We start from the raw sequence: 27,624 nt of genomic DNA, 5'->3' as shown, positions 1-27,624 counted from the left end.
GGAGACAGGAGGTCGCGTAGACGAGAGGCTGCAGTCCCGGTCCCGCGGCGGCGTCGCCGTCCTCCGCTTCCCGGCGTCACGGCGGGCTTATATAGGAGCTGGCGGCGGGGGACTGCCCTCCCCCCACGGCCCGGGCTCCCGCACGTGGCCGGCACAGCCTCGTCCCCGCGCAGGCAGGCGACCAGGCTACGGCGCCGGGAGCAGCGCGCGCCCCTGCCTCCTCGCCCTCCGCGCGCGCGCGCCCCGCGAGCCCGCTCAGCTCGGGCGCCACCCTCCCTCCCCGGCGTGGGGAGCGTGAGAGCATCGCCCTCCAGGTGCGGCGATGATCCTCGGAGCACGTTCCGTCGCCGGGAGAGGATGGTCACGGGAGCGCCGGGGCGTGAGAGCGTCGCCGAGGAGCGGCAGCGATTGATGGGCAGGGCGCGCACTTGGCGGAGGACAGCAGCCCGGGCACCGGGCGAGCACGGACGGCGCGGCGCCGCCGCCTCCCGGCCGGACTCCACGGACCTCCGGAGCCTCCCGCCCCCGGGCGCCCGGGGCGCCGAGCCGCTGCCCGGGGACGAGGGTGGTCGGCACCGTGCGTGAGCGCCCGGGAGTTCGCGGACCTCGCTCCAAACAGCACTTCTGCCCCGGACCCCACTTCCCCGCCCGGACCCCCGGGAGCCCGCCAGCGCTCTGGCCGCGGAGGGGCTTGAACTTGAGTTCAGGTGGATTAATCCCAGGGGGAGCGCAGGAGGAGACGTCCAGGGAAGTCGGGAAAGGGGATGTTCCGTGTCAAGAGCGGACCCTTCGCTTCCTGCCACTTGCTCGGGCTGAGCCGCTTCCCACGCAGAGCTCCTGCTCACCCGCGCCTCGCCAGCCCAGCCCTCCAAACCCCCGTTTTCTTCAGTATCCGGCATGCTATTGACCTTTTCATAACTTATGATTAGTCTCTGAAACGATCATATTTACTCCGTTGCTCTTTTAATGGGAGGTCGATAGGCTGAATGATTTCCCCAGTCAAGTCATTTACTTCTGAGCCAATAGATGATGCCTTCGTCATAGTTTTCTGGGGGGAAAGTAACTCTGCGTTGCTTCTGCAGACGCCCAACTCCGTCTGATTCGTGCACCTTGGTGCTGAGCACACAGCAAAAGTTTTCAGCTTCTCCTCAGTTTCTGGTGCTTCTCAGGGGAGAGGAAAGGACTTTGGCTTTAAACACAAGAGGCGGTCAGGGAACCATCTCCTTTAACTTTTCTTCTCTGTGATCATTTGCGATGAAGAGGAAACAGAAGAGGTTTCTGCAGATGACTTTGTTATTCATGGTGGCTGTAATTTTCCTGCCCAGTATCGGTCTCTGGTCTCTGTACAAGGATAAGCACCTGGTGAAATCGACGGAGCCCGGAGAGCAGCAGGTAAGTGCCGCGCTCACCTGGGAAAGATCCCAGGAGGCTGAGGAGGCTGGTGAGTTTGCAGCCGCGGCCACGGCTAGCAGGTGTGCGGCATCCTTGGGTTCGCTCCCAAGTCTTTGCAGAGCTGATGTTACAGGACTCTAGACACTTTGGGGTTTAAGCAAGTAGCCGTTTTAAGGTCGCGATCAATGGCATGGGAGAAATGCCAGATAAACTAGAAAAGAAGGATGAGAGGCCAAGAGGAAGACATAACCTCTCACCGTTGATCTTTAGGTTGATTTTTGGCTTGAGGTGCATGAAAGGTAGCTAACTGTGCTTATTTGTGTGATGTGGGAGAGGGCTTGGTACAGGTTCAGTCTCAGGGAATTGTGTTTGCTTCTCACGGAGTTTGTGTGTCTGTATTAAAGTGAATTGGGCCAGTTAAATCGTGAAACTTGTGAAGGGGTTCTCAAAAACCAAGTTACAGTTTTCTATATTTTTGGTTGTAATTTTTGCTTAGGAACAGCTTTTTGCCCTGTGGAAACGTAGTCTCTTTCTCCTTCGCTGTTGCTAAGGTGCGGTGGGGAGGTCTTCAGGCAGTTACTAAGGAGGTCGTTCCGTTTCGCAGTCTGGCAATAAGTTTGTTGCTAAACGCTTACCTTCATGTCCATAACACCACGTAGTGGATACACACACACACACACACACACAATATGCAGTCCCTTAGTGCGTGAGTCGCTCATCATATCTTAACATGGATCAAAATAACTATCATTCTTAACAATAAAGCAAAATATCCTTCACAAAATGTTGATGAGATTCAATATTGTTGAATTCCTTGTTTACTAATAAACTAGCTTCTGCGATTAAACTTTTAACAACAGAGTGAAGCCTTCTTCATGATACGGATGTAACACTTCTTCAGCTGGTCCTGTGCATCACCTCGGAATATTAATGTTCTTAATTTCAAGGGTCATCGCCCATGTACACTATGTACCTTCCGCACACAGAAGGCGTTTAGGTAGCCCAGTTGTGGACAACAGGAATATTTATTTATGGCAATTAAATATTCGTTCTTATACTTAATAAAGTGGAATTTCTTTTTACACAGTGAGTGGATAGTTGTAAAATACATGGAAATAGTCTGCTTTTTCATTATGACAAGTAGTCCTTACCAGTCTCTAAACTTTAAAGATAAATAGTTGCTTATGGGCTTTGGTGGATTGGAATTCTGAGGGAAAGCGCTGACATGCTTTCATTTCCTTGTTGACTTCTGTCATCCTTTCTAATAGGGGTATAACTTTGAAGTATATTCTGTCATTCCAATAAAAAAAGAAGGTGGATACTTTGGATGTGAACCTTTTTTTCCCTATATAGATCATTTATTTCTCCAACCCTTAAGAGAAAGTGAGATTTTGTTAACATTAGTAGTTAATTATTAAAATTACTACTATTAAGATTTCCATTCCAATATTGATAAAATGACAAAAACAAAATGATTTTTCCTTGAATTTTGCTAATTCAATTAACAGTGGCCATCTGAATTATTGCTGGGATAGCTAACATAAAACACTAATTAATCTTATTAATGAGATATTTACAACTTTCCCACCAGCTCTATTGATTTTGACCCTTAATGAGAAATCTGTTTGTTCAATGGCATAAAAAAAATAAAGTATGGCAAACCAACTCTCTGGCTTGTTATTATAATCTCTAAAACAGTTTTCTTGTTTCTGGTTCTTTTGTGGTGCAAATGATATTTAATATCAGGTGAAAAATTAGTGGGTGTGAAAGGAATGGAGCAGCAAGAGAAGGGGCTGTTTCTCAAAGTTTCATACCTTGTAGAGTAAATAACTGAGATTGATGGGGGTCTTGTGGCATTCCAGCTTGAGGGTCCTAGGTAGCAGTTTTAAAACCAAGAATAAACAAAAGGCAGTATGTGCCGTAAAATGAATGTTAGTTGCATACTTGAGTATTTTTTAGCCTAAATAATGATTTTAAAACTAATACTTTCTTACATATACAAAATAAAGTTGAAAAGGTAGAAATCACTTACTGAAAGATAGACTTCATTGTAAAACAGGAAAATATAAGATTTCATTGGTTTTATTCTATCATTAAATCTAATTGGAAAGAAAATTAGAAAGAAAATTAGGATATGTTGACATTATTATACAGGTATTGGATAGTAAGTTAAGTCATATATATATATCTGCATATATATGTGTGTGTGTGTGTATATATATATATATATATATATATATATATGTATATATGCACTTGACCAAGTAAAAAGTGACTTGCAATGAGGAATTAAGCATGCTTAATATTGTGATGTAGTATTTTGCTAATGTATCTACATTTCAAAGTTAGTAAGTCAGCTAAATACATAAGTTTTCAATTGAAGCATATAACTTGACTATCGGGTAATGTGTTATTTAAATTTCGTACTTTTCTTTTAAAAAGACATTTTCATGGTTAATTGCTAACTGTTCTTCAAAAGCCATCTTTTACTATATATTATCACCAAGTTGTAAAATGCTATGGGAAGGGATAACGTGCTTATCATTGGCAGTGGTCAGCACTGAAGGAGTCCAAACCAGTCACGTGCTGGAGGAAGAGTCTGGTTTTGCAGCCATTCTGTGGGACAGGGCAGTCCTGGTTCTAAGTGTGGTCCCAGGAGTGGGAAACCTTCACTGTTTTAAACAGTTTAATGTACAGTGGCTTCCAGGAAAATACTTCATGGAAATTCAACATAATGGAATGGCTGATACTTTAAAAATCCTCTTCACTTGTATCTTATCAGAGCACATCACTAACAGTTTGTGTGTCTGCTACTCAGTATAAATAGTTTTAGTATATTCTGAGATAAATTAAAGGGAGGTAAAAGAGAAAACAAACATGGATAGATGCTGTGTGTGTTAATTGTCATGATGGTTAGTATTTCACACATATTTTCTCAGGTCTTCTGTACTATTACAAGTCAATCATTTGTATTTCTAGTACTTTCCCACTAAAAGTAATATGTGTAATAATTCCCATGATATTAAAATATTTGCCCCATCTATGATGCAGGAAAAATATGAAATAAAAACCCCTAAATTCTTCACCTAAAAGGCTCTTTTCCCCCTCACACAACCAATGAGGAGCAAAAAAAGTTATAATAATGGACTAATTAAGAGGCTAATTTTATGGTTTGGACTCTGCACAATTGGAATCAAGTTTGCAGAAATAAATATTAAGCTCTTAAGAATTTTAAGATTTCTGTGAAAAATTTATAAAAATTATGATTTTATAAAATATTTTAGAGTTCCTGTTTAGATGTTATTAAATGATCAATCATAATTGTCATGTTATTTTCAGTCGAGTTATATTTGTTGCTTTTTGGTTGTTATTGGGATGATTTAGGTATCTCCTTTATGTGTTTTAGAAATATATACATGTATTAAAAATAATCTGTTGATAATGAATTTGATATTTAGCTGAAATGGTTACTGTAGAGTTATTGTATAGTAATTCCTAATTTCATTCTTTTAGACTTTGAATTGCTGCTCTTCCCTGGTTTCAGCTGCAATTGAAGTTACATATTTAGATCTTAATTAAGCTGTGCCCTAGGATGATAGTTAGAGCAAAGCAATATTTTAGAGCAAAACTACTGCATCCAGCATTATTATACCTCTCTTTGTAATCATTTATGCAAGTACAGATAAATAAAAAGGACCCCAAAACACAATCTTTTCTTAAATACATTAAAGAGATTATTTTTTTAAAGCAGCTGTCACGTAGTTTAGCAACTAAGTTGAGATGCAACTCAAGTCTCAATACGAGTGCAAGAATAATAATTCAAGAATATTCAGAATATGAAGAGGGTTTTGCAATTCTTGAAATAAAAACAAGGATCGAAATCCCAGAACTTTAAATCACATGTTTTCAGAATTGTTCAGAATGATTTTAGAAGCTTATGTTTGGCTTGGATTTTTGACCATATGAAATAAAGCAAAAAATACTAGACACTCAAGTCACTTTTAAATTGTAGAACTTTCTTATTTCTTTGTACTTCAGAATTTCTATTTATAAAACAGGGCTAATCAAGCTTGCATGGTAAGTCCTGAGATCACATCTTGGCTGTGGAAAATATTGTGGTGTAATATTTTGCTTTTAATCAGATCCACAAGTAAACTGTACTTGACAGATGTGGGGCTTAACCTCCATTATTTAAAAAAACAAAACAAAACTTTCCTGAGACTCCTCAGCATCTTTGTCCAACTTTTCCAGCATCAATCAGCACCACACTTGTGAGGGGGAGGATTCATCTTTCTGGCAAGAACTGTTTTCTGTGGCATTTTACACTTATCTCGTGATGTGAAGATGTCAGATATTTGGAGCTGAGTGTATGCAAATCTTGTCATGCTTTTCTTTGTCACCCTGACCATAAAGCTGCAAGAGTGTCTGTGTTTCTTCTCCAGCAAACGTCTTAGATATTGGAAGAGCTAAAAACAGGAGAAGAAGAAAAAAAAAAAAAAAAGTAAGGTTTTTACTCCTCCTGCACTCAGGGTGGTGGTACATTGTCAGCACACTAGGTGTGAAGTGATGCTTTGGTTTGAGCCACACTGGTCTTAATTAGCTAAGATATAGATTTTAAATTAGGGTGCTGGAGGACCTTTTCTTGAATTTAGGGAAAATCCATCCTGACGCACTCCAGGATTGCAACACACAGACCCCCATTCCAAGTGCCTTAATTATTGGCTGTGACCTAGTGGGTCTGGACATGATTAGTTCACCAGCTTGCCCCGTGGGAGACAGCATGGAACAGTATCTTATGTTCACAGTCTGTTAAAAAAATGAGATAGTTGTTTTTTTTTTTTCCTCTGTTCATTTCTGAACAAGCTGTGCTGAATCAATTAACCTCCTTTACTTTTATTTTTCTATAAGAGAAACCAAATCAAGGGTGGAATGTATAGGCAGAAGGGTGAGAAAGTTTGTTGTTTTAGTGTGTAGAGAAGATAATTGAGTCTTGTGTGTGGAAGTTTTGTCAGGAGTCACCATGACAACCTGTAAGGAAGTTTGCAATGGCATCTCTCCTTGGAATACTTTATACAAATGAAAGTCAGCTAAGGTGCACCCAGGATAATCTGAAGAGGGGAAAAGAGTTCAAATAACTCTTGGTGTAAGTGGCGTGTGTCCTCAGGTCAGGAGGTGTTTGGTCCAGCAGCCTCTCATTCTCATTTGCTTGGCTTGCTTATAATGAGGCGACACGTCAGATTCTTAAAACCACCAGACGCGACCACGTTATTCTTCTCCTTCCTTCATTTTTACATGTGTGTTTACAAAAGTGCTGTTACAGAGTCAAAGGTGCAAATGTGCAAAGAAATAGGACATTCTGGAGACCATAACAAAGGTGAAGACAGACTCTCATAAATGAGGTACTTGCTCTCTTAGGACCTCTGTCCATCACCCCACAGAGCTAACTATTCCTGAATTAGCTCAAAATTTAGTGGTGATGCTGGAATAGACAACGAAAAAGAACAAATAAGACACATTCGTGCCGCTGAGAATATGTATTTATACAGGCACGAAAATATCTATACTGGTTTTATTTAGAGTTGAAAAGAAGGGGCAAGGCACCCAGAAATGTCAAGAAACATTTGGTGAGGAACCCCACCGTCCCCAACTAATATGTTAATGTCTGTTACTACCAGACTCCAACATGGTGGCCAGAAAGAGGGTGAAGAAATAAAGATATACCTAGGGTTTAAGGTAAATCACATCAACGTTTTCTTCTCCTTTTCTACTTCCAGTTTAGTGGGAAAAAGTATGGGCCAGATTGGCAGCATTCTCCAATTAAATGTATTCATTTCACATACTTATTTAGCAACACACATATACATGTACATGCATCCACACACATGGTCTCACTTATGAAGAAAAAATAAATCCACCCAACTGTTACACTTTCTACAATTTTTTTTGTACTTTTGTAACTTCTTGCTTTTTGCATTGCTTTGACTCTGCAACAAAACTGTTCATCCGCTGAGTTTGAAGCTCATTTAAATGTTATTAATTTAATTCTAGGAAAGTATGGAGAGAGAGAAAGACAAGTGTATGTGTCTCTAGAAGTGTGAAAATCACAATAAGGATTTAGCCTGTAAGAGGTGCACGGATTATAAATAGTGCAATTTATTGTTATCCAGTAATATTATCAAGGAAGTTGTGGCTGCCAGAGGCCGTGGTGGTGGCTGCCAGAGGCTGTGGTGTTGGCTGCCAGAGGCCGTGGTGTTGGCTACCAGAGGCCGTGGTGGTGGCTGCCAGAGGCCGTGGTGGTGGCTACCATCTCTCTGTTACAGGGAATGGTGTGCCTCAGTGAGAACAGAAGAGGTTCATTTCGAATTTACTTAAAGTTCTCAAACCCTCAATGGAATGTTACTTCAGTCCTTGAAGTCTAGAAAGCCACAGTCAGGAGATTTTATTGTCAGTCATTTTGATCTTTTTTATTATACAGTAAGTTCCCTACATATGAACCTTCAAGTTCAAACTTTCAAAGATACGAACGTGCACTTGCATGTCCAGTCACGTGAGTTAGCCCATGTGTTTGGCATACATTGTCACGTGCGTGCATCCTGTACAAGTGGTTGTGCTTTTGTGTACTTTACCTTACAGGACTGTATAGAGTGCAGTAGTACAGCATCTTTATTTCTTGCCTGTTCACTCGATGCCAGCACCAGTATGCCAGCTCTTGTACTGGACTACTGTACTTTTCAAGGTACTGTACTGTAAGATTAAAAATATTTTATTTTTTGCTTGTTTTTTAAGTATTATTTGTGTGAAAAGTATTATAAACCTATTGCAGTACAGTACTATATAGCCGATTGTACTTAGTTGGGTACCTAGGCTAACTCTGTTGTACCTACGAACAAATTGGACTTTACGAACACATTCTCGGAGCGGAACTTGTTTGTATGTAGGGGACTTATTGTAATAAAAGGACCAAATTGTCAGGACTCCCACTCAGGTTTGAGTGAGTTTTTTTTTTTTTTTTTTTTCCTTAAATGTGGTATGTCTCCCCAGCAAGAGAATCCACTTGAACTTAATTTGAGGAAAAATAGCAGAATTTCCATATTGTTTCGTTCTCCTTTAGTAATTAGGCTGGTTCCAGCACGTAGCACTTTGGGACATTTAGCGAGTCATGGGTCTTCCTCTGGTCAGTTTTCTCTAAGTCAGATGGAGCTGATGATACCCTTCTTGTGTTGTTATTTATGGTAAGGGTTAAATGCTTAGTACCTTGAACAGCACATAATAAGGGTTAATGAATATAGATCATTGTTATACATAGTATAAGCGTTTATAAGCAATCATTGCCTTTAGCAAGGTAATTAGTGTTTGCTTAATAAATATTTACAGATGGTTTCTCTTTGCAAGGCAATGTCAAGACAGCACAGCAGAGCAGTGAATGTGGTACAGGACTTGCCATGGGATGTTAAATCTGGCAGAGAGGACTGTTGAAGAAACAAATAAATAAGGTCTAGAAAGTAAAAGGGCTTTTTTTTCCCATAATTTTTTGGTCCAGTATTTAAGGGCAAGTTGTTAATTTTATTTTACATATAATCATTTATTGCAAAAAAACTGATTTTTTTGGTATATTGAATATTTTTCTAAAATTGAGGCTTTTAATAAAAGAGGAAAAACACAGCGATATTTCTTTGTAGGGACCACCCTGACTTGCTATAACAAATAAAGTCCATGGCTCACATATAGGCATTTTTTTCCCCTACATTAATTGCAAGTCAGAGTCTGAGAACTTAAACTTTTGTTGTTTAAGTCTTGGTTATCAGAGGCACTGAATAATTCTGAAGACAGAAATTAAAAAGCTGAGTGGAAACGATTGTTAACTACTTCAGTAACTAAGAAGCTCTTTATAGGGTAACTGTTTCCTTCTGTAGAGTTAGGGGGATGCAGAAAAAGCATACGGTGTTGTACCCATTCTTAATTTTCTCACTAGTGAATTAGAGAGATACAATTGATATTCATGAAAAAGAAACAAGCAGTACACAGGAGCATTTTCTGTGTGTGTGTGCTGGGCTTTTAGAAAAGGACGAGAATGATCTGAACTCCTGCAGGCCTTCACCCCTACAGGGTTGAGCCCTGTCTTGTTATGAAAATCAGACAGGGTTGGGGTTAGGCTGAGGGAAAGTCAGATACTTCAAGTTCTTATGCTGGTCTCACCACTTTCCAAAATCCATCCTCTTGGGCAAGACATTTTACATCTTTGAACCACAGTTCCTCATATGCTGACACAGATAGAACCTCCTAAAGGGTAGCAGAGGGAACAAATTGGATTAATATATGCAAATTGGTACATAATAAATACTCAGTTGAGAGAAGCTTAGCAAATAGTATTACTACCATTTTTTCAGTTTTTAGAATATCCATAGAAGGTAGTAAATAAATTTAATATTGTGTACATCTAATAGAGATATATTAAAACTTATAAAGTATACCACTATCGATCTGCCTGTCCATTATTGATAAAATAGATGTTTATTTGGTATGTGCAGAATACGGTGTAGCCCCTGAGGCAAATGAGTGATGAAGAGAGAAATCTGTTTTCAGTGAGCTTACGATTTATTAGTTAAGAAAAAGCATGTACGACACCTATAATACAGGGATGGATTAAATCATTTTTTAAGAAATAGATATTCTAATTATTTAGAGTTTAGAAGAGGTAGAGAAAACATGTTCTTGTGTGATATTTATGTCGGGCCCTAAGTGTTTTCTGTACTGATTTAACCCTCCAGTGATTCATTGAGACAGGTGCTTCTATAGAGCCCCAATTCACAGTTAAGTAAGGTGCAAAGACAAAATTTGAGTCCATGCCCTCTGGGTCCATAAAAAGAGAAAATAATGATCTGAGTTAAGAGCTACATAGTTTATGGCAAGTGAGGACTCTGAAAAGGTCATCGGGTTTGGTGGTTACTTGTACTCTCGGGATGGGAGTTACACAGGGCAGTAGAGGACTAAACAAAGTCGTGAAAGGTTAGATGGAAAGACGAATAGATAAGCGTTACTGGTGGGATCGACGCTGACATTGAAGGGCTGAACGTGGGGTCCTGGTGGACAGGAGACCATGGAAGCGAGAAGGAGGCTGGTGCAGAGGGAGAGTGAGGAACGGGCTGCTGAGGAGGATGGAGGTGGTGCAGACAGGCAGGAGAGATGCAGAAAAGCTTGTCCTGCGCCAAATGGTAAATTCAGAGCCTGTGCTTTTAATAGCTTGAGAGCCTCTTGGCAGGGAGGTCTGAGAATTTCCCTATGCCGTTGTCTTACTAATTTGTAGAGGTAATTAAACATTTGTGAAATGTGCCGTAAAATGGGAAACTGTATCTCATCTATCTATCTATCTATCTGATATACATGTAATTTAAATTATATATGTATTCCTATAATAACAACTGAAGACTGTAATATTAAATGAGGATGCCAAAAACCGTGCAGCCACCTGACCAATAAGACAACAGTGTACTTGTCAAAATAAATGCAGATAATGACCAGATACACACAATAAAGGAAAAAAGCAAGGCATTAGTTTATAATAGGGTAGATGGGATGGGGTGGAGGTATTTATTATAAGGATGAGGAGATAATAGTCTTCAGTTGCCGAGAATTTCAAAATAGTTTAGGAATAATAAAAGTAATAAAATGATGATAAAAGCAATAAGAATAAAATAGTAAAAGATACTCTATTAATAATAAAGTTATATAACAGTGAGTTCTTACCATGTGTAAGATACCATGTTAAGCTGTTCTTAACTAGTCACAACAAACATGAAATACGTAAAATTGCTATCCTATATTGTAAATGCAAAGTGATTTCTTAAAAATTTATCAAGATCATACAGTGTTTATTCTACCAATACAAAATGTTGGACTATGTATAATTTCCTGTATAATGCAACTACATTGGAAATATCCTAGACCATAGCAACACAAGAAATTATATATTAACTCAACTGTGAAAGGAAACGTGCACAGTAGTTAAGGGCACAGACGTTAGAGCCAGGCTGCTTAGTTTTAGTTCCAGTTCTGTTACTTGCTACCTGTTTGACCTTGAGCAAGTTATTTCTCTTCTCTGAGTCTTAGAGTTCCTGTTTCTAAAATGGGTATAAAAACATTTCTCACTTGATTGAGTTGATGTGAGGGTTAAATAAGTTAATATGCATAAAATGCTTGGAAAACTGGATTGCACATAGCAAGCTATTTTTTAAAATTTATTTTGTTTTTTTATTGAAGTTGATGTACAGTATTATGTACATTACAGCTGTACAATATAGTGGTTCACAATTTTTAAAGTTTATGCTCCACTTGTAGTCGTTATAAAATATTGGTTATATTCCCCCTATTGTACAATATATCCTTGTAACTTATTTTATACATAATAGTTTGTACCTTGTACTCCCCTACCCCTATATTGCCCCTCCCCCCTTCCCTGTCCCCACTGGTAACCACTAGTTTGTTCTCTATATCTGTGAGTCTGCTGCTTTTTCATTATAATCACTAGTTTGTTGTACTTTTTTAGATTCCACATATAAGTGATATCATACAGTATTGGTCTTTCTTTGTCTGACTTATTTCACTTAGCATAATGCCCTCCAATTCCATCCATGTTGCTGCATATGACATTATTTCATTCTTTTTATGGCTTAGTAATATTCTATTGTGTATATGTACCACATCTTCTTTATCCACTCATCTGTCAATGGACACTTAAGTTGCTTCCATATCTTGGCTATTGTAAATAATGCTGCTATGAACATTGGGGTGCATTTCTTATTTTCAAATAGCAAGCTATTTTAAAGAGTTAGCTATTATTACATGTTAGAATCTAGAGAACTGAGGTTAGCTATTATTACCTGTTAGAATCTAGAGAACTGAGGTTAGCTATTATTACCTGTTAGAATCTAGAGAACTGAGGTTGGATAAAAAGGAAAAGTACGTCCCTACACCATCTCTTTCATAGACCCATCATGAGGATATAAATATTTTTGCATTTTTAAAAAATTGAAGCACCTTTAACTTCTTTTTCTTTCAGTTTTTTACTCTCAGTAGCCCATACAGAAATAATACAGCTCTTACTTTGAAAGTTTTCCTAATTTGAACCAAGGTCTCATACAGCCCTACATGTCAGGAGCAAACTAGGTTTCAACAGGGAACTTAATTCTTCCTGCCATATCCATTGACACCAGTGCTCTTGTGAGGACCTTGCCCCCAGGTTTTTCGTGCCTTTCTTTCCACATGGTGTTGATTTCTCAGTAAGTATTCTGCCCTCAAGGGATAAAAAATATTTTATTAAATGTATCATTCAATCAGCCTAAGCTTCCAAAGAGGATTATCTAAGAAGGTCTTCGCGGCTGAATATTTTATTATTTTACGTAACTGGAATTTAAGGGTTATTTTCTGGCTGCTTCCAACAATAATGTAGAATTGGAAAAACCAAGAGTGAGGCTGCTACAGACTAGAGCAGAATAGTCACTTGAGGAATGAAGTGTCGCCTTAATCCCTCTTCCAGTGCTTCAAGGAAGGAACTGCCTGGAAACACAGTAATTGCCAGCTGTATAAAACTGGGAAGTGAGGGGAAATAAAAATGCTCTAATTCCACAGTGGAGGGAATTTTATCATTTTCTAGTTTAGTTTAACAGAGGGTGTCAGGTTAACAACTATGTAACAGGACTGTGTCTCCGTTTCACTTCCTTAGAAACTTTCAACTTTCTTCCATGAGCTGAAGGAAATTACATGTTCTGCAAGATCCTCAGCATTTCTAGGTGGAGATCTTGAGTTCTAATATATGAAATATGGATGGAAAGATAAACACCGGGGGCACCAAGGGGATCTTATTCAAGAAAGGGTAGAAATACAAGCCAATCTCTCACCTTAGCCCCCACCTCTCCTTTGTCCGGCTCAGAGCCTTCTTACCTCCCCTTTTCCCTTCGAAGTTTTCCTTAAAGAAACATTTCATGCAGGGATTGATTTGATCAAGTCTCAGCCCTATGAATGGATGCAAGCCTTGGAACACTTTTAAAAAACACAAACACAAAAAACTTGATTCTTTTGCATCATAAAAAAAGATTCTGTTGAGCCTAATTGCATTTCCAAGTTTTGAAATATGTGAGATGTGAGAAACATTTTTTTTAACTCACAGCTTCTGCTGTTTGTTCTTTGTTGCTATTGTTTTGTTTGTAATACTGGCAGCTGCCACCTTCTTCCAAACTATGTAATCAGAAAGTAAATATTGCTTAATTGTGTCACCCCAAGGGAAATGATCTTTTGTCAGTTAAAAGTACAAACTGGCACAGTGAAGCCAAAACTACCAGGAGAGAATCGCTCTCTGCCTTCCTGTTTAGCTCTCTTCCCTGTTTTCCAAAGCTGCTCCCCCGCGTCCCCCCCCCCCCGCCCCCCGCCTCCTCTTCTCTCCTAGATCCCCCAGGCCTCCACCTCTCTTATGCTCAGCAGACAGCCTGGCCTCATTCTTCACTGAAAGCATAGAATGTTCATAGTGAGAGAAACAAGACTTCATGCCGTAAAATCAGAAAAAGTACCTGCATTATTTCCCAGGTGTCTACATGCCTCCTGTCACCGTGCAACATGCTTTAGGATAAATGTGGAACTTCTATCCAGATTATGGATCACAACTTTTTTTTTCTAGCAATTTCACGTATTGACTTTTTTCTTCTCATTCATTTGTTTTCAGCCTTTTCCTCTTTGATCCATCCTTCACAACAGTACTGCTCAGGTTTCTAAAATAAAGCAAAGGAAATATCCCTCAGGGCCACACAACCCTAGAGCTCCTGCCCTATCTTTCTCCTTCTCTTTTATGTATTTATGTATTTATTTTTGGCTGTGCTGGGTCTTCCTTGCTGCGCACGGGCTTTCTCTAGTTGTAGTGAGCGGGGGCTACTCTTTGTTGCGGTGCACGGGCTTCTCACTGCGGTGGCTTCTCTTGTTGCGGAGCACGGGCTGTAGGTGCGTGGGCTTCAGTAGTTGTGGCATGCGGCCTCAGTATTTGTGGCTCACAGGCTCTAGAGTGCAGGCTCAGTAGTTGTGGCCACGGGCTTAGTTGCTCTGCAACACGTGGGATCTTCCTGGACCAGGGCTCGAACCTGTGTCCCCTGCATTGATTCTTAACCACTGGATTCTTAACCACTGCGCCACCAGGGAAGCCCTCTCCTTCTCTTAATAATCAACCTTGATGCCTCCGATTTCTGACTTTCTCCTGCTTCTACACACCTCAGGCTGGGTCCAGCTCCTCTGTCGTACGCTAACTGCCTTCACCAGTGTCACCAGAAGCCTCTCGGTAGTTAATTCCAAAAGTACTTCTCACTAGTCCTATTACTTGAGAGAATTTAACTAAACACTCGCTCTTACTTGAAACAATCATCTTCATCTGAGGAAGAGGTGGTGGGTTGGGAGACTTGAGCAGAGAATAGGTTGGGCAAAGCAACACTGGAAAATGAAAAAGAAGGCTGAGCAGAAAAACACAGAGTGATTCTTCACAAGTGAGGTCGCTTCACCGTGCAAATGCCTGTGTCAGTTCTCTCCCCGCTGCCCATCCCAGCCATCACCCATACGCAGACACGTCCACCGGAGTCCTTAACAGACTCCTGCTTCTGTCCTTTTCCTGGAAATATTCTATTCCTCAGGGTCTCTACGATTGCTTCTTGTTTGGGACTTGCCCTGGGAGGGAGGGCACCTCACTCAGACCCTCGTCATTCCCGTTAGCCTATTTGAGGTGATAATACCTCCATCATGACGTATAATCCAAATTTCCCTTTGAGCATATCGTCCACACATCAGTCTGAAATCTAGAAACAGGTATTTTAAACTTTCAGTGTCTGAAACGAAATTCCTGTTTCCTTCCACTCCCCACACCTGTTCTCCTCCGGTGTCTCTTGTCTAAATGAAGTTCACCGTCATCCATCTGGGCACTCGTTATAATTGGGACCTTCATTGTCTTGACTCTCAAATTCAATTAATTGCTAAGCACTAGCAATTCTTTGGAAAATCTCTCTCGAGTTCATCCGAATCTCTCTGTCTTCATTGTCTCCACCGTGGTTGGACATAAACACTTCACTGGATCTCTGTAGGGGACCCTTCACTTGGTCCTCCCACCTCCAGTCTGGGCCTCTCTCTGATCCACCCTCAGGGCAGCCAGCGCGGTGGATCCAGAATGCTTAACCCAACAGGCCACTGTGATCTGTAAATCTATTCACTGATGCCTTGAAATTTTACATTCTTAAATATACCTTTACCATTTTAAATTCTTAAGGAACAGGACTGCTCACTGCCAATTCCCTAAACTCCAACCACTTTGAACTCTTTTACGTTTCTGAGAATATCGTGGGTTTTTTTTTCCCCTCTAGGAATTTGCATAGATTTCATCTTCAGTCTTGCTTGGGTAATTTCTACTTTTCTTCACGCTCTCCCTGGGAAACATTTTCTCATCTCCCATCTTGGGTTCAGTAGCTTTCCTAAATGTTTCCTAAGAATAAATGTCTTTTTCCCATCGTTTGATGGAACGTAGTTGGTATGTTAACTACCTGTTTAGGTAGTTTATTTGTCATTAATCAGTAAGTGTTTAAACTTAATAGTAGGTCAAATGGTGCCCCCCCTAAAGATATGTCCATATACTAATCCATCAAACCTGTGAACGTTACCTTAGTTGGAAAAAGGGTCTTTGCAGATGTAATTAATTTAAGGATCTTTAGATGTGAACATCATTCTGTATGATCCTGCTGGGCCCTAAACCCAGTGACAAGTGTCCTTATAAGAGACACACAGGAGAGATTTGATGGACAGAAGGAAACACAGAAGAGGGAGGTGAAGGGAGAAGGAGACAGGGATTGGAGGGATGGGGCCCTGAGCCATGGAAGCTGAGGAACACCGGCAGCCCTAGAAGCTGAAAGAGGCGAGGGAAGATTCTCTCCTAGAGCCCCCAGGCCTGGTGCAGCCCTGCCCACACCTTGTTTTGGGGTTCTGGCCTCCAAAACTGTGAGAGAACATATTTCTCTTGTTTTAAGCCACTTAGTTTGTGGTAATTAGTACCGCAATCCCAGGAATCTAATACAGTGAAGAGTTGCTTTTCATGTTCCACTGTTTAATTCCAGAGCCTAGCATTACCTACCCACAAATTAGGCCCTCAACAAATATTTCTTGAAAAAATGAAGAGTGATAGACATGAGTTGTTGTCTGTGTACTGAACTTAATTGAGCTCAGCTATAGATGTACAAAAATAGTACAGTATGCACAACTCAATATGTATGTCTAAATATCATGTTAGGTTTATGAATATAAGGAAGTAAGCTATGTCCTACTCATGAATTAAGGTTCCATTTACATGTTTTTGTTCTGTCAATCTCACCCTGACTAAATATGCTATTATGTCAACACTTTGATTCTGATACTGAAACTCACAATGAGATTTCATCATATAACTCTCTGAGTATAGGACACATGTATGGCACCAATAACTTGAGTGAAAAAAAGATAGTCACCTTTAGACAAGGCAATGAGAAGATAAAGAACAAAATATAATAACTGAATCTACTTTGTCCCTAATTATGTAAACACCAGGAGTATAACTCTTACATTAATAACTACTGTGGCAATTTAGGAAAGGCTTATTTTTAAAACTTTACTAATTAATAAAAAAGCCTGTAGTTGAGTTCATTAATACAACCTTCAAGGTTGTACAAAGCAGCACACTCCATTAAAAGAAGTCATTTTGGAAGTATAGATTGATGTACTTCAAGGGGGTTATTTTAATTTCAGTGTTTCAGACCTCAGGATGTCTGTTAGTTTGATTCTCAAGTGCAAGCCTTCGTTTGAACAGCTTCCCTCCTTTTGAAAAAAGTCTACCTCGATTTACCTGTGCTTATTTTAATTAGCAGTTGTGTGTCAGGGATATTGAAGCCAGGAAAGGGCGAACATTCAAGGGTAAAACTTATGAAAGAGATTAGGAAAACATTATAAGAACTAGAGAAGATATGACAAGCTTTATTTGGTAGAAGCAGATTTAATAGAGTGTCTTGGGGAAAAATCTCTTACTGTTCTGATAATTAAGTAGCATTGTGTTTGATGGGATGGCAATGCTAAATTACTTCAAGCGCATTCGTTATAGCTCTTCTTGTTTGTACTAGGATTATGGTCAGCTTTGATTTTTGAACTTTTTATTCTGACATTTCTATCTACAAGTCCCCTCACTTTGACCTGCTTTTATTTCACTTGCTTTTGTGTTCATCTCAATAGTGTATGAAAATGATTTTCCACACAAGGAGGTCTATTGACTGCGTTCAGTTTTAAGATGCAGAAGTATATTAGAAGGAGTTGTTCAAATCAGGTCTTTTCTCCTAAAGTTATCCCTTCAATGACATTTGTAAGTCACAATGTCACTGAAAATGTTCTTATAATTGGAGAAAAATAATACGTGCTTTCACGTTTATGGCACATTGACTCGTGTCATAATATTTAGATGCTAAAACAGAACTTTCTAGGTGCCGTCACCTAACAAAAACATGTCCGTGGGTATTGCGTTAATTATGAGAAAATATGTGCATACATTTGTAAACACCTTGTCAGAACTGAACACCAAAGATTGTTCTCCTATTTACAACTCTTCATGTAATGTTACATGGTTTCTCTGAGTTTCTCCAATTCCATACTTTCGTTTATTTGAGATACATTCTGTCTTTGTCAGTGATCTAATGGAAATATACTTACTCTGGTTAATTCATCAGTATCTTTCATGTAGATATATACAAATACTAATTTTTATGATTATTTTCACATGAAAAGGTGTTCATTTTCGTTTTACTGATGCAATATATAAATTCTGATGAAAATTTCTTTAAAGAATACATTTTAAAATATTTTAATCTCAGTACAGCAATCAAATATTTGCTTCGGATATTTGTTTCAAAATATATACACTACCAAACGTAAAATAGATAACTAGTGGGAAGCAGCCGCATAGCACAGGGAGATCAGCTCGGTGCTTTGTGACCACCTAGAGGGGTGGGATAGGGAGGGTGGGAGGGAGGGAGACGCAAGAGGGAATAGATATGGGAACATATGTATATGTATAACTGATTCACTTTGTTATAAAGCAGAAACTAACACACCATTGTAAAGCAATTATACTCCAATAAAGATGTTAAAAAAATAATTGGAAGTTTCTAATATGTTTGTCAGCATTTTCTCATTCGTTTTATTATTTTTTGCAAACTAGTCTTGAAGATGGGAAGGATACTCCCTATTAACGTATAGATCTTATAAATCAATTTATTTCATTTCTTATTGGTTTGTGTCTCCTTTTAATTTTTTTACCCATGACTAGCTTTAGATAATATTTTCCTTCCAGTATGTATGGCACTGAATATTTATGCATATACGTATATATATGTATTTTCATATATGTCATAGGCACGTATGAATTTTGTCCATTGTCAGCGTTGATAGATATGTGAGTGCACTGCAAGAAAGTATTGAAAAATAATTTTGTTTCTTGTTTTAGCAAACGTCATTTTGTTCTCTGGTTTATTGGGTTTGCGTATGAATCACTTTGCTGTACACCTGAAACTAATACAACATTGTAAATCAACTATACTCCAATATAAAATAAAAATTAAATTTAAAAAAATAAATAAAGCTATGACTAACAAAAATATCACTTAGGAATAACGAATAAGTATGATTTTTTTCTTTTTTACAATGGGCCCAGGTGAAAGAGTTGCAAAGTTAAAGCATAAAGGCTAAGTGGGTTTTTCTGCTAGCTGGTGGTGAATATTTGCAGCTAATATGTATATATTTCCAGACAAACATAAACATGCAGTCCTACCATCAACAAAGCAAAATGCTTTAGGTCACTTATCCTCATTTCAATACAAATACACAGAATTACACATCTGGGGACTACTTTTAAGTTTGTAAGGTTTCCCTTAAATGCTCACTTTAATCAATATAAAATAGTGTGAGATGTTCCAAATCTGATTTTGGTGATTGTCCCCTATGGCCTGTTCCACATGACCTAGTTAGTGGCATGCTAAGTGGGGTTAGCAGTAGGTAAGTGCACAAAAATCATCTATGAAATCTAGGGGGAGATAGTAGAAGTAGCTTCCTTTTTGCCTGAATGTGAAGTACAGTATACATTGTTTATCACACCATACAGTGGATGCACAGTGAATGGCTATAGACTGGTGACTGATATTTTCCATACATTTGTGTTCCATTTATTAGAAATATTTATTGGCAATAATTAATGTTATCTGTAGATGGATTCTCAGAGTTCTCAAGTATCCTAGTCCAATTTTAATTAAGTTGTGAAATAGGCACTGCATTTAGCCACGATTTGTAGACACTGATAATATTAAGAACAGACTGAAGTTAGAGAAAAAAAATAATTCTATTCTGCCACAAACCACCTGAATACGTGGTTAAAATCTTAACGGTTCTGAAATTTTGATCACTTTCTTTTCTGATAGTGGCTTCTACATATTTCACTTGCACGGTTGGTTTAAGCATAGTGTCATAGTTTGAATGTTACATAAAATGGGTTTATATACAGTCGTAAGCAGGAGTGTTTTTTTTCCGCTCTTCAACTCCAGCATTTGCTAACAGTACTGTCCACGTTATAATCGAGCATCAGATGACTCTGTTGCTAAGTTAGCCTCTGTCTGGAGTTATAATAACACAGACTCTGACCTACTCAGTAAACATGCGGTCTAGTCTATTAAAATAAATACATTCAACTATGGGAATTATTTGAGAACACGCTGACATATTTTGTTTTATTTTTTCTGTAAATGACCGTGGTTCTCTAACCCATGCTCATCCTTATCCTCTAAAAACGCAATGCTGTAACAGAATTATTTCAACAGTGTGAAAATGCTGAGCAAACATGCAGTGTGGTCTCCTTCTCATGACACTTCGCATGCATGTTTTCATGCTCTCGTCATGAATTAAGAAGCTGCTTGAACTGAAATATCCAAAAAAGACTTCATTCATTTATTAAATTAACTTTTCTTTTTCAGCCAAGTCTTCATATTTCCTGGCTTTAGGATAAAGCTTGGAACCCAGTTTGTAAGCAGATGCTCTAGTACAAAAAATTAATGTTCAATTTCAGGGAATTCTGTGATTTTGTGTGTAATTATTTTATTTGTTTTCCCATCTGCCAAATGGGGTTGATTGCCATTTCAAGATAAGTAAAATAATCTTGTCTAACTTTCTCATAAGTCAGATGAAGAAACTAAGCACACTTGTTAGCCAAAGCAACACTGTGAATGACCAGGCAAGCCTGGTCTGAATTCCAGTCTTCATTTTCCTGAGACTCATGAACTTTTCCATGTAACAGCACTGCTTTGCAAAGGTGTTCCTGATACTTCCCTCCTTTGGGAATGTCCCACTGGAACCTGAGATTGATTGGCTTGGTAATTTAGGGTACCAATCCTAGTAAACTCTCCAAATAGTTCTTTTACAGGGAAACAACATAATGAAGTACTGTAAGGTTTTCTCTTACATTCCGTACCATATAGAGTGGTTGACAGATGTTACATTTTATACACACTTACAATATGTGGTGGTTAACAGATTTGAGGAAGGGGCAAGATACACTAGTGTTGGAAGCGCAGATATGCCCCTTAAAGGTCTGTCCCCAGAAGGTCATGACAAGTGGTCTCCTCTGTTACTGCCACAGGCCAGGGGGTAAAGGACTAGAGACATTGGTCAGACGCATTTAGATAAAAGCTCCAGGCTGGTGCCTGTAGAGAAAAATTGGTGTAAGTAGGAGGGAGTGCTTTATGGTTGGTGGTTTGTTTTGTTTTCTCCACGGAATGTAGAGTTATTTCAGTTGAAGAACCTTGTAGAGAGGACACTTAGCCACTTAGCTGCAATGTTTGTATCACAGTTAACAAGGAGAATAAGAGTCATAAAACTAAAGGCAACACCTAGGTTTACCACTTAAAGAACGTTCTGCATGTTCCTCTCAGCATTTTCACTCTGTGCTCAGATTTTGGGAAAAGAAATTTTTGGCTAATGCATTATTTAAAGATTAGGAGTAAAGTTGAATGGATTTGTGAGGTCATTGAGCGCATTTTCTGTTTAATTTTCCTTGGTTTTCTACTTATGTTACTGCAAGAATAGAATATAGTGTTCTACTTTTAAAAATATACAAAATACTGTAGAAAAATAGAAAACATCTTTCGAAGTTCAACTAGGTCGTTTGTGTGGTTATGTGAGTGTGTGCACGGGTCCGTCTTTGCATATGTCATGCGATGGATCTGTTTTACTCTTTAATATTTAACGTGTTATATGCTAGATTATTTTGCATTTTTATTTAGGTCTTAAAGCTTAACAATAGTTTATACCTCTGGTTTAATAATATGGATTAGCTGTAAAATATATTAGTTATGTAGACTGGCAATTTAGTACACAGTATGTAATGTACATTTGATATCTATAGTCACATAGATATTTATATTGTATTTTATTATTTATGGATACAGAATTACTTTTTAAAGCTATTGACAGTCTCTAATTACGTGCTGTGACATATTGAGAAAATAGAAAATAATTATGTTGAATTAATCAATAAATAATAAATTAGTTTTCTACACTGTTACTAGTATATGTCTATAGTTACTTGCTAATGGTTAAGTACATTTCATGACATATCTTGTCATGTTAAAGACAACTTATCAACTTTATCGTTAGTCTTCTCATTTTAAAATAACAGTAGTTAATAGAATAATAAACATATTGGTTTGTTTAAAGGAAGGTGAAAAATTTCTGGAAAGTTCTTGTAATATAACGTGCAATCAATTGATAGGAGAAGGAGGGAGAGGAATATTAACTGCAATTTCTACATATTCATTTAAATTATGTAATATTCGGAGCTGAAGAGAATGGCACGGTGATTTACCATTTATCCAGGTAGTGTCACAAAATAACAAAACTAATAGGAATAGGATTTCCTTCCTTGACACCTTTTCTCTTCTAGTATTGCCTTGGAGGGGTGGGCACTGAGATAGTGAGCTTAGTATCAGTTCTGTATGAATCTGGGTTGTGCTCTGACTTCAGAAAAGTGCTTGATGGAAATATATATTTTTAATTGTGTGAGAATAGCTGATTATTTCTTCTAATTTTACATCCCATCTTTCTGGAAACAGCTCACTATTCCTTCAGAGTCTGCACTGTCCAGTATTCACCAACACGGAACTGAGCTTACGAACTGTGGGGCAATAATGACAGTTAAATACTTGCTTAAGAGCCAATCAAAATATTTGTTTCTATAATTGATTATTCCTTAGGAAGAACTTAAGACAGTAAAAAGATATGGAAATATAATGTACCTATTCTCATCTTTGGAAATAATACAGAACAAATAAAACTGAAGAAAGCCTCAGCCCCTGCCATGTACGTTCCTTATTTGAATGCCCCTCTCTTTCCAGAATCTTTCACCATTATCCAAAGTTTGTATCAAATGTTCCTTTATGTATATTTATAGTTTTACTTTATGTATGGCTAGTCTAAGTAAATAAATATGTAACAGTTTCCATTTCATATCGTTTTTCTTTATTTTTTTTCAGAATTGTTTGTTTGCAGCATTTACTCTTTTTTTGGTTACATTTTATTTGTTCAGTTAATTGAATTTTTATTTTAAATACTTTGTTTTGTATCACACCCAAGAGTTTTTTTTTATTTTTTCATTTTAATAAAGTCACCTTTTTCAGTGTTCTTTTGTGGTTCTCACTACCTACTAATATTTTTATGTAATGCAATTTATAATACAAGGGCTTTGGAGAAGAGGGCCTGAGCTTAGAAACTCTGTACTTCCTAACTTGGTCAACTGCTTACTAACCTAAATCTCACTTTCCATATCTATGAAATGAACAGTTTGTTTTTGCATAACTGATGTGTCTTATTTTATTTCACTTCTTTGTAAAAGGATGTTAATTGTCCTAATACCATTAATTGACTAATTGTTTTATTATCTGTGATGATTGGTGCTAACTCTATTGTACGTTATGCTCCTCTATATTTGTAGATCATCTTTTTATCTTTTTTTTTTCTGGCCTATTTGTGTGTGCTAGACCAGTGAAATCTTAATTACATAGGTTTTTAAATAAGTCTGGTATTTAATAGAGCAACTCCTTACACTTGGGACTTCTAATTGAAAATTTTATTGGTTATCCTTGGTCTTATGCTTATGTAAAAATAAATTTAAAAGTATGAACAGTTTGTCAAAGTACCCATAGATTCTGTTGAGGTTTGTTTGGGAGTGCATTGATTTCACAGAGAAATTATGGGGTGGTTTATATTCAAGGTGATAAGATACTTGTGCATTCAGAAATATGTCTCTTTAACATGGTATATCTCTGTTTAGAATTTTAAAGTTTCTTTGAATAAAAATGTATTATATTCACCATAAAGATTTCACACAACTTAATTTAACTCATGCTAAATTTGTCCTTTTTAGCTTATTTTTTGTTACCATCATAAATGTCATCTTGTTATAAGTGATATAAGTGATTATAATGATTAGTGCTTTTGTGTTTTGTTTAAGAAATCTTTGTCTACCCGAGTCATTAAAAAATGTCCTATGTTATTTTTATTATTTTAATATTTACATTCAGGTAAACATGAGCTTTCTGGAATTGATTTTTGTTTGTGATATGAGATAGGAAGAAATACCTTTTTATTTTATACACACATTCACATACATATATATATATAGGTCTAGAAACTTTTTTATTGAAAAGACCCTTTTTTCCCTAATATATTGAATAAAACCTCAGTCATAAATCAGGTGACTAAATATATGTGGACCCATTTTTATTTCAATGGTCTGTTGTTAGTCCCTGGGTCAATACCGTACTGTTTTAATTGCAGGAGCAGTAAATCAGTTTTGATGTCTGTGTGTGTCTTTCATTTTGTTCTTCTTTATCATGGACTTAGTGTTCTTATCTGTCACAGTCTCATATAAATTTAGGAATCAACTTGTCAACTTGCAAAAAAGGGAATAAAAGAAACAATGGTGGGGGTTAAACTGAAAGCATATATTACTTTTACAATATTTGGATTTTAGTATATAAACATGCATTTATCTACATTTATTAATATAGGTCTTATTTCATTCTTCCCAATAATTTTTTCATTAATTAATTTATTTATTTTTGGCTGTGTTGGGTCTTAATTTTAAGGTGCGCAGGGGCTTTCTCTAGTTGCGGTGAGCGGGGGCTACTCTTCGTTGCGGTGCATGGGTTTCTCATTGTGGTGGCTTCTCTTGTTGTAGAGCACAGGCTCTAGGTGCACAGGCTTCAGTAGTTGTGGCACACGGTCTCAGTAGTTGTGACTCACAGGCTCTAGAGTGCAGGCTCAGTAGTTGTGGTGCATGGGCTTAGTTGCTCCGCGGCATGTGGGATCTTCCAGGACCAGGGCTCAAACCCGTGTCCCCTGCATTGGCAGGCAGATTCTTAACCACTGCACCACCAGGGAAGTCCCCCAATAATACTCTGAGTAAAGTTTATGAATAAAGTTATTATATATATTTTGTTATATGCATTCCTAAGTATTTGAGGCTTTTGATGCTGTTTTAAATGAATATATGTACATAAATAAATATATGTTAAAATTTACACACATGTATGTAAAGGCTAGTATCCAGTACAGTTCTACAATTTTGATAGTCATAGTATAGTAGTATAGTAAACATCCTGGTATCATTACTAATTTTAAGAAATTGTGTTTCAGTATTGCACTATTCAGTATGATTTTACTTTTAGATACCATTTATCATAAAACTAAAGTTTCTTTCTATTACTAACATGGTAAAATCATTTTTGGTAAATAGATGTTGCATTCTGTCAAATGCCTTCTCTGTATCTATTGAGATCATATGATTATTTTTTTTTCTGTTATCATGATAAATTAGACTGATTAATTTTTTAATATTATACTAATCTTGCATTCTTGGAATTAACCTAGTATTACTGGGTTTGATTTACTAATATTTTATTTAGGATATGTGAGAGAATGTTCCTAGTAATTAATCTATAATTTTCCATATTTGTGTAATGCTATTCTCAGGAATTGGGATCCAAATTACCTTAGTTTCATGAAATAAATTGGGCAGTGTTTACCCTTTGTCGACTCTATATGTTTGTATAAGACTGAATTATATAATTTTTTTCAGATTATTTTCCATTATAGGTTATTACAAGATATCAAATGTAGTTCCCGTGCTCTACAGCAGGTCCTTGTTGCTTATGTATTTTATGTATAGTAGTGTGTGTATGGTATTCCCAACCTCCTAACTCAACTCCCCCACCCCCTTTCCCCTTTGATAACCATAAGCTTGGTTTCTTTGTCTGTATGTCTGTTTCTGTTTTGTATATGAATTAATTTGTATTTTTTTTAGATTCCACATATAAGTGATATGTATCTGTCTTTCTCTGTCTGACTTACTTCACTAAGTGTGGTAGTCTCTAAGTCCATTCATGTTGCAGCAAGTGGCAACATTTCATTCTATTTAATGGCTGAGTAATATTCCATTATATATGTGTGTGTGTGTGTGTGTATATATATATATATATATATATATATATATATATATACCATATCTTCTTTATCCATTCATCTGTTGATGGACATTTAGGTTGATTCCATGTCTTGGCTATTGTAAATAGTGCTGCTATGAAAATTGGGGCGAGTGTAACTTTTTGAATTAGTTTTCACCTTTTCTGGCTATATGCTCAGGAGTGGGATTGCTGGATCATACTGTAGCTCTATTTTTAGTTTTTTAAGGAACCTCCATACTGTTCTCCATAGTATCTGTGCCAATTTACATTCCCACCAACACTGTAGGAGGGTTCCCTTTTCTCCACACCCTTTCCAGCATTTATCATTTTAGACTTTTTGATGGTGGCCATTCTGACCAGTATAAGGTAATACGTCATTGCAGTTTTGAGTTGCATTTTTCTCTGATAAATAATGATGTTGAGCATCTTTTCATCTGCCTATTGGCTATCTGTATGTCTGTATAAGACTGATTATTTTCCTTGTATGTTTGGATGAATTCACTGATGGAGTCATGTGGGCGTGGAGTAGGTTATTTTGTTTGTTGGATTCTAAATAAGATTTTATATAATATAATTAATTTCTTTAATATACATGGAACTGTTCAAATTTTCTGTTCCTTCTTGAACTGGCTTTGATGGGTGACCTTTTTCATTACTTAATTTATATCTTCAAATTTATAAGTATAGAATTGTTCCCATTATATTCATAGTATATTTTTATGCCTTTATTCATAATAATATCTTTTCATTTTGTTATTGTGGTATTTTGGATCTTCTTTCTCTTTTTATCACTTATGCTATGAGGGATATAAATTTTTCATCTTTTCAAAGATACACCTTCTGACTTTGTTTTTTTTTTCCCTTCACTCTTATTTATTTTTTCTATTTTATTAATTTCTGAGCTTTACTATTTCTCCCACCTTTTTAGGGTTTAATCTGATGTTCTCTTATAGCTTTTTAAGTTGAAATCTTATACAATTGATCTTCAGTCTTTCTTTTTTTCTTATGTATGTATTTAAAACTGTCTTTTCCCTCTATGCACTGGTTGAGCTGCATAGATATACTAATGAAATTAATTATTTAAATTCTAGTACATAAAAACTTTGCTTATTTTCTGAAATCTTTATAAACATTTACTAAATTCTATTTTTTGCATCTGCCATTGGGTGAGCTAAGTTGATTGGTGAATTAAATTGCTAAACCAGTTAGAAGGTAGAAAGAACGTATTCCTTTCATTTAAGTTTATCATTAAGTGCTAGTATAGATAAACTAGCCAGGGAAAACTACTCACTTATTAAGAATGCCTGCCTTTTATGCTTTTGTGTTTTCATTTATCTAGTTGCAAATTAGAATTCATATATTAACATTCATTATATCTTGCTGTCAAAAAGAGATAATGAAAAAGACTTTAATATTATAAAATACTGTAAATATTAAGAATAAAATGGACACCCCCAAACTTATACTATATATTCATATAAAATACTTTAATATTATAGAGCTATGAAGTTCTAAAGATCTCTTATAATTCTCTTAATATGTAACCATAGTGTAATGTTTTATATATATGTATATATATATACATATATATGTATGTATGTGTGCATATGTATTTATATTCTAATAAAGAATCTCTTTTATA

General features: G+C 37.2%; 1 protein-coding gene across 1 annotated transcript in view; it reads left to right on the top strand.

Annotated features, from left to right (window-relative positions):
• Window positions 1–1,254: 1,254 nt before the first annotated feature.
• GALNTL6 (polypeptide N-acetylgalactosaminyltransferase like 6) overlaps window positions 1,255–27,624 on the top strand; it is a gene marked incomplete at both ends in the record, with an annotated part of 1,083,563 nt that continues 1,057,193 nt past the window's right edge. The window contains one exon of the mRNA XM_081237627.1: window positions 1,255–1,392. Within this exon, the coding sequence (XP_081093753.1) occupies window positions 1,255–1,392 (138 nt within the window). The remainder of the gene's footprint in view (window positions 1,393–27,624) is intronic.

This window comes from Mesoplodon bidens, assembly GCF_964165515.1.
Source record: "Mesoplodon bidens genome assembly, chromosome: 6".
Lineage (NCBI taxonomy): Eukaryota > Metazoa > Chordata > Mammalia > Artiodactyla > Ziphiidae > Mesoplodon > Mesoplodon bidens.
The sequence above is the reverse complement of the archived record's forward strand: the minus strand, read 5'-3'. Positions and strand labels throughout refer to the sequence as shown.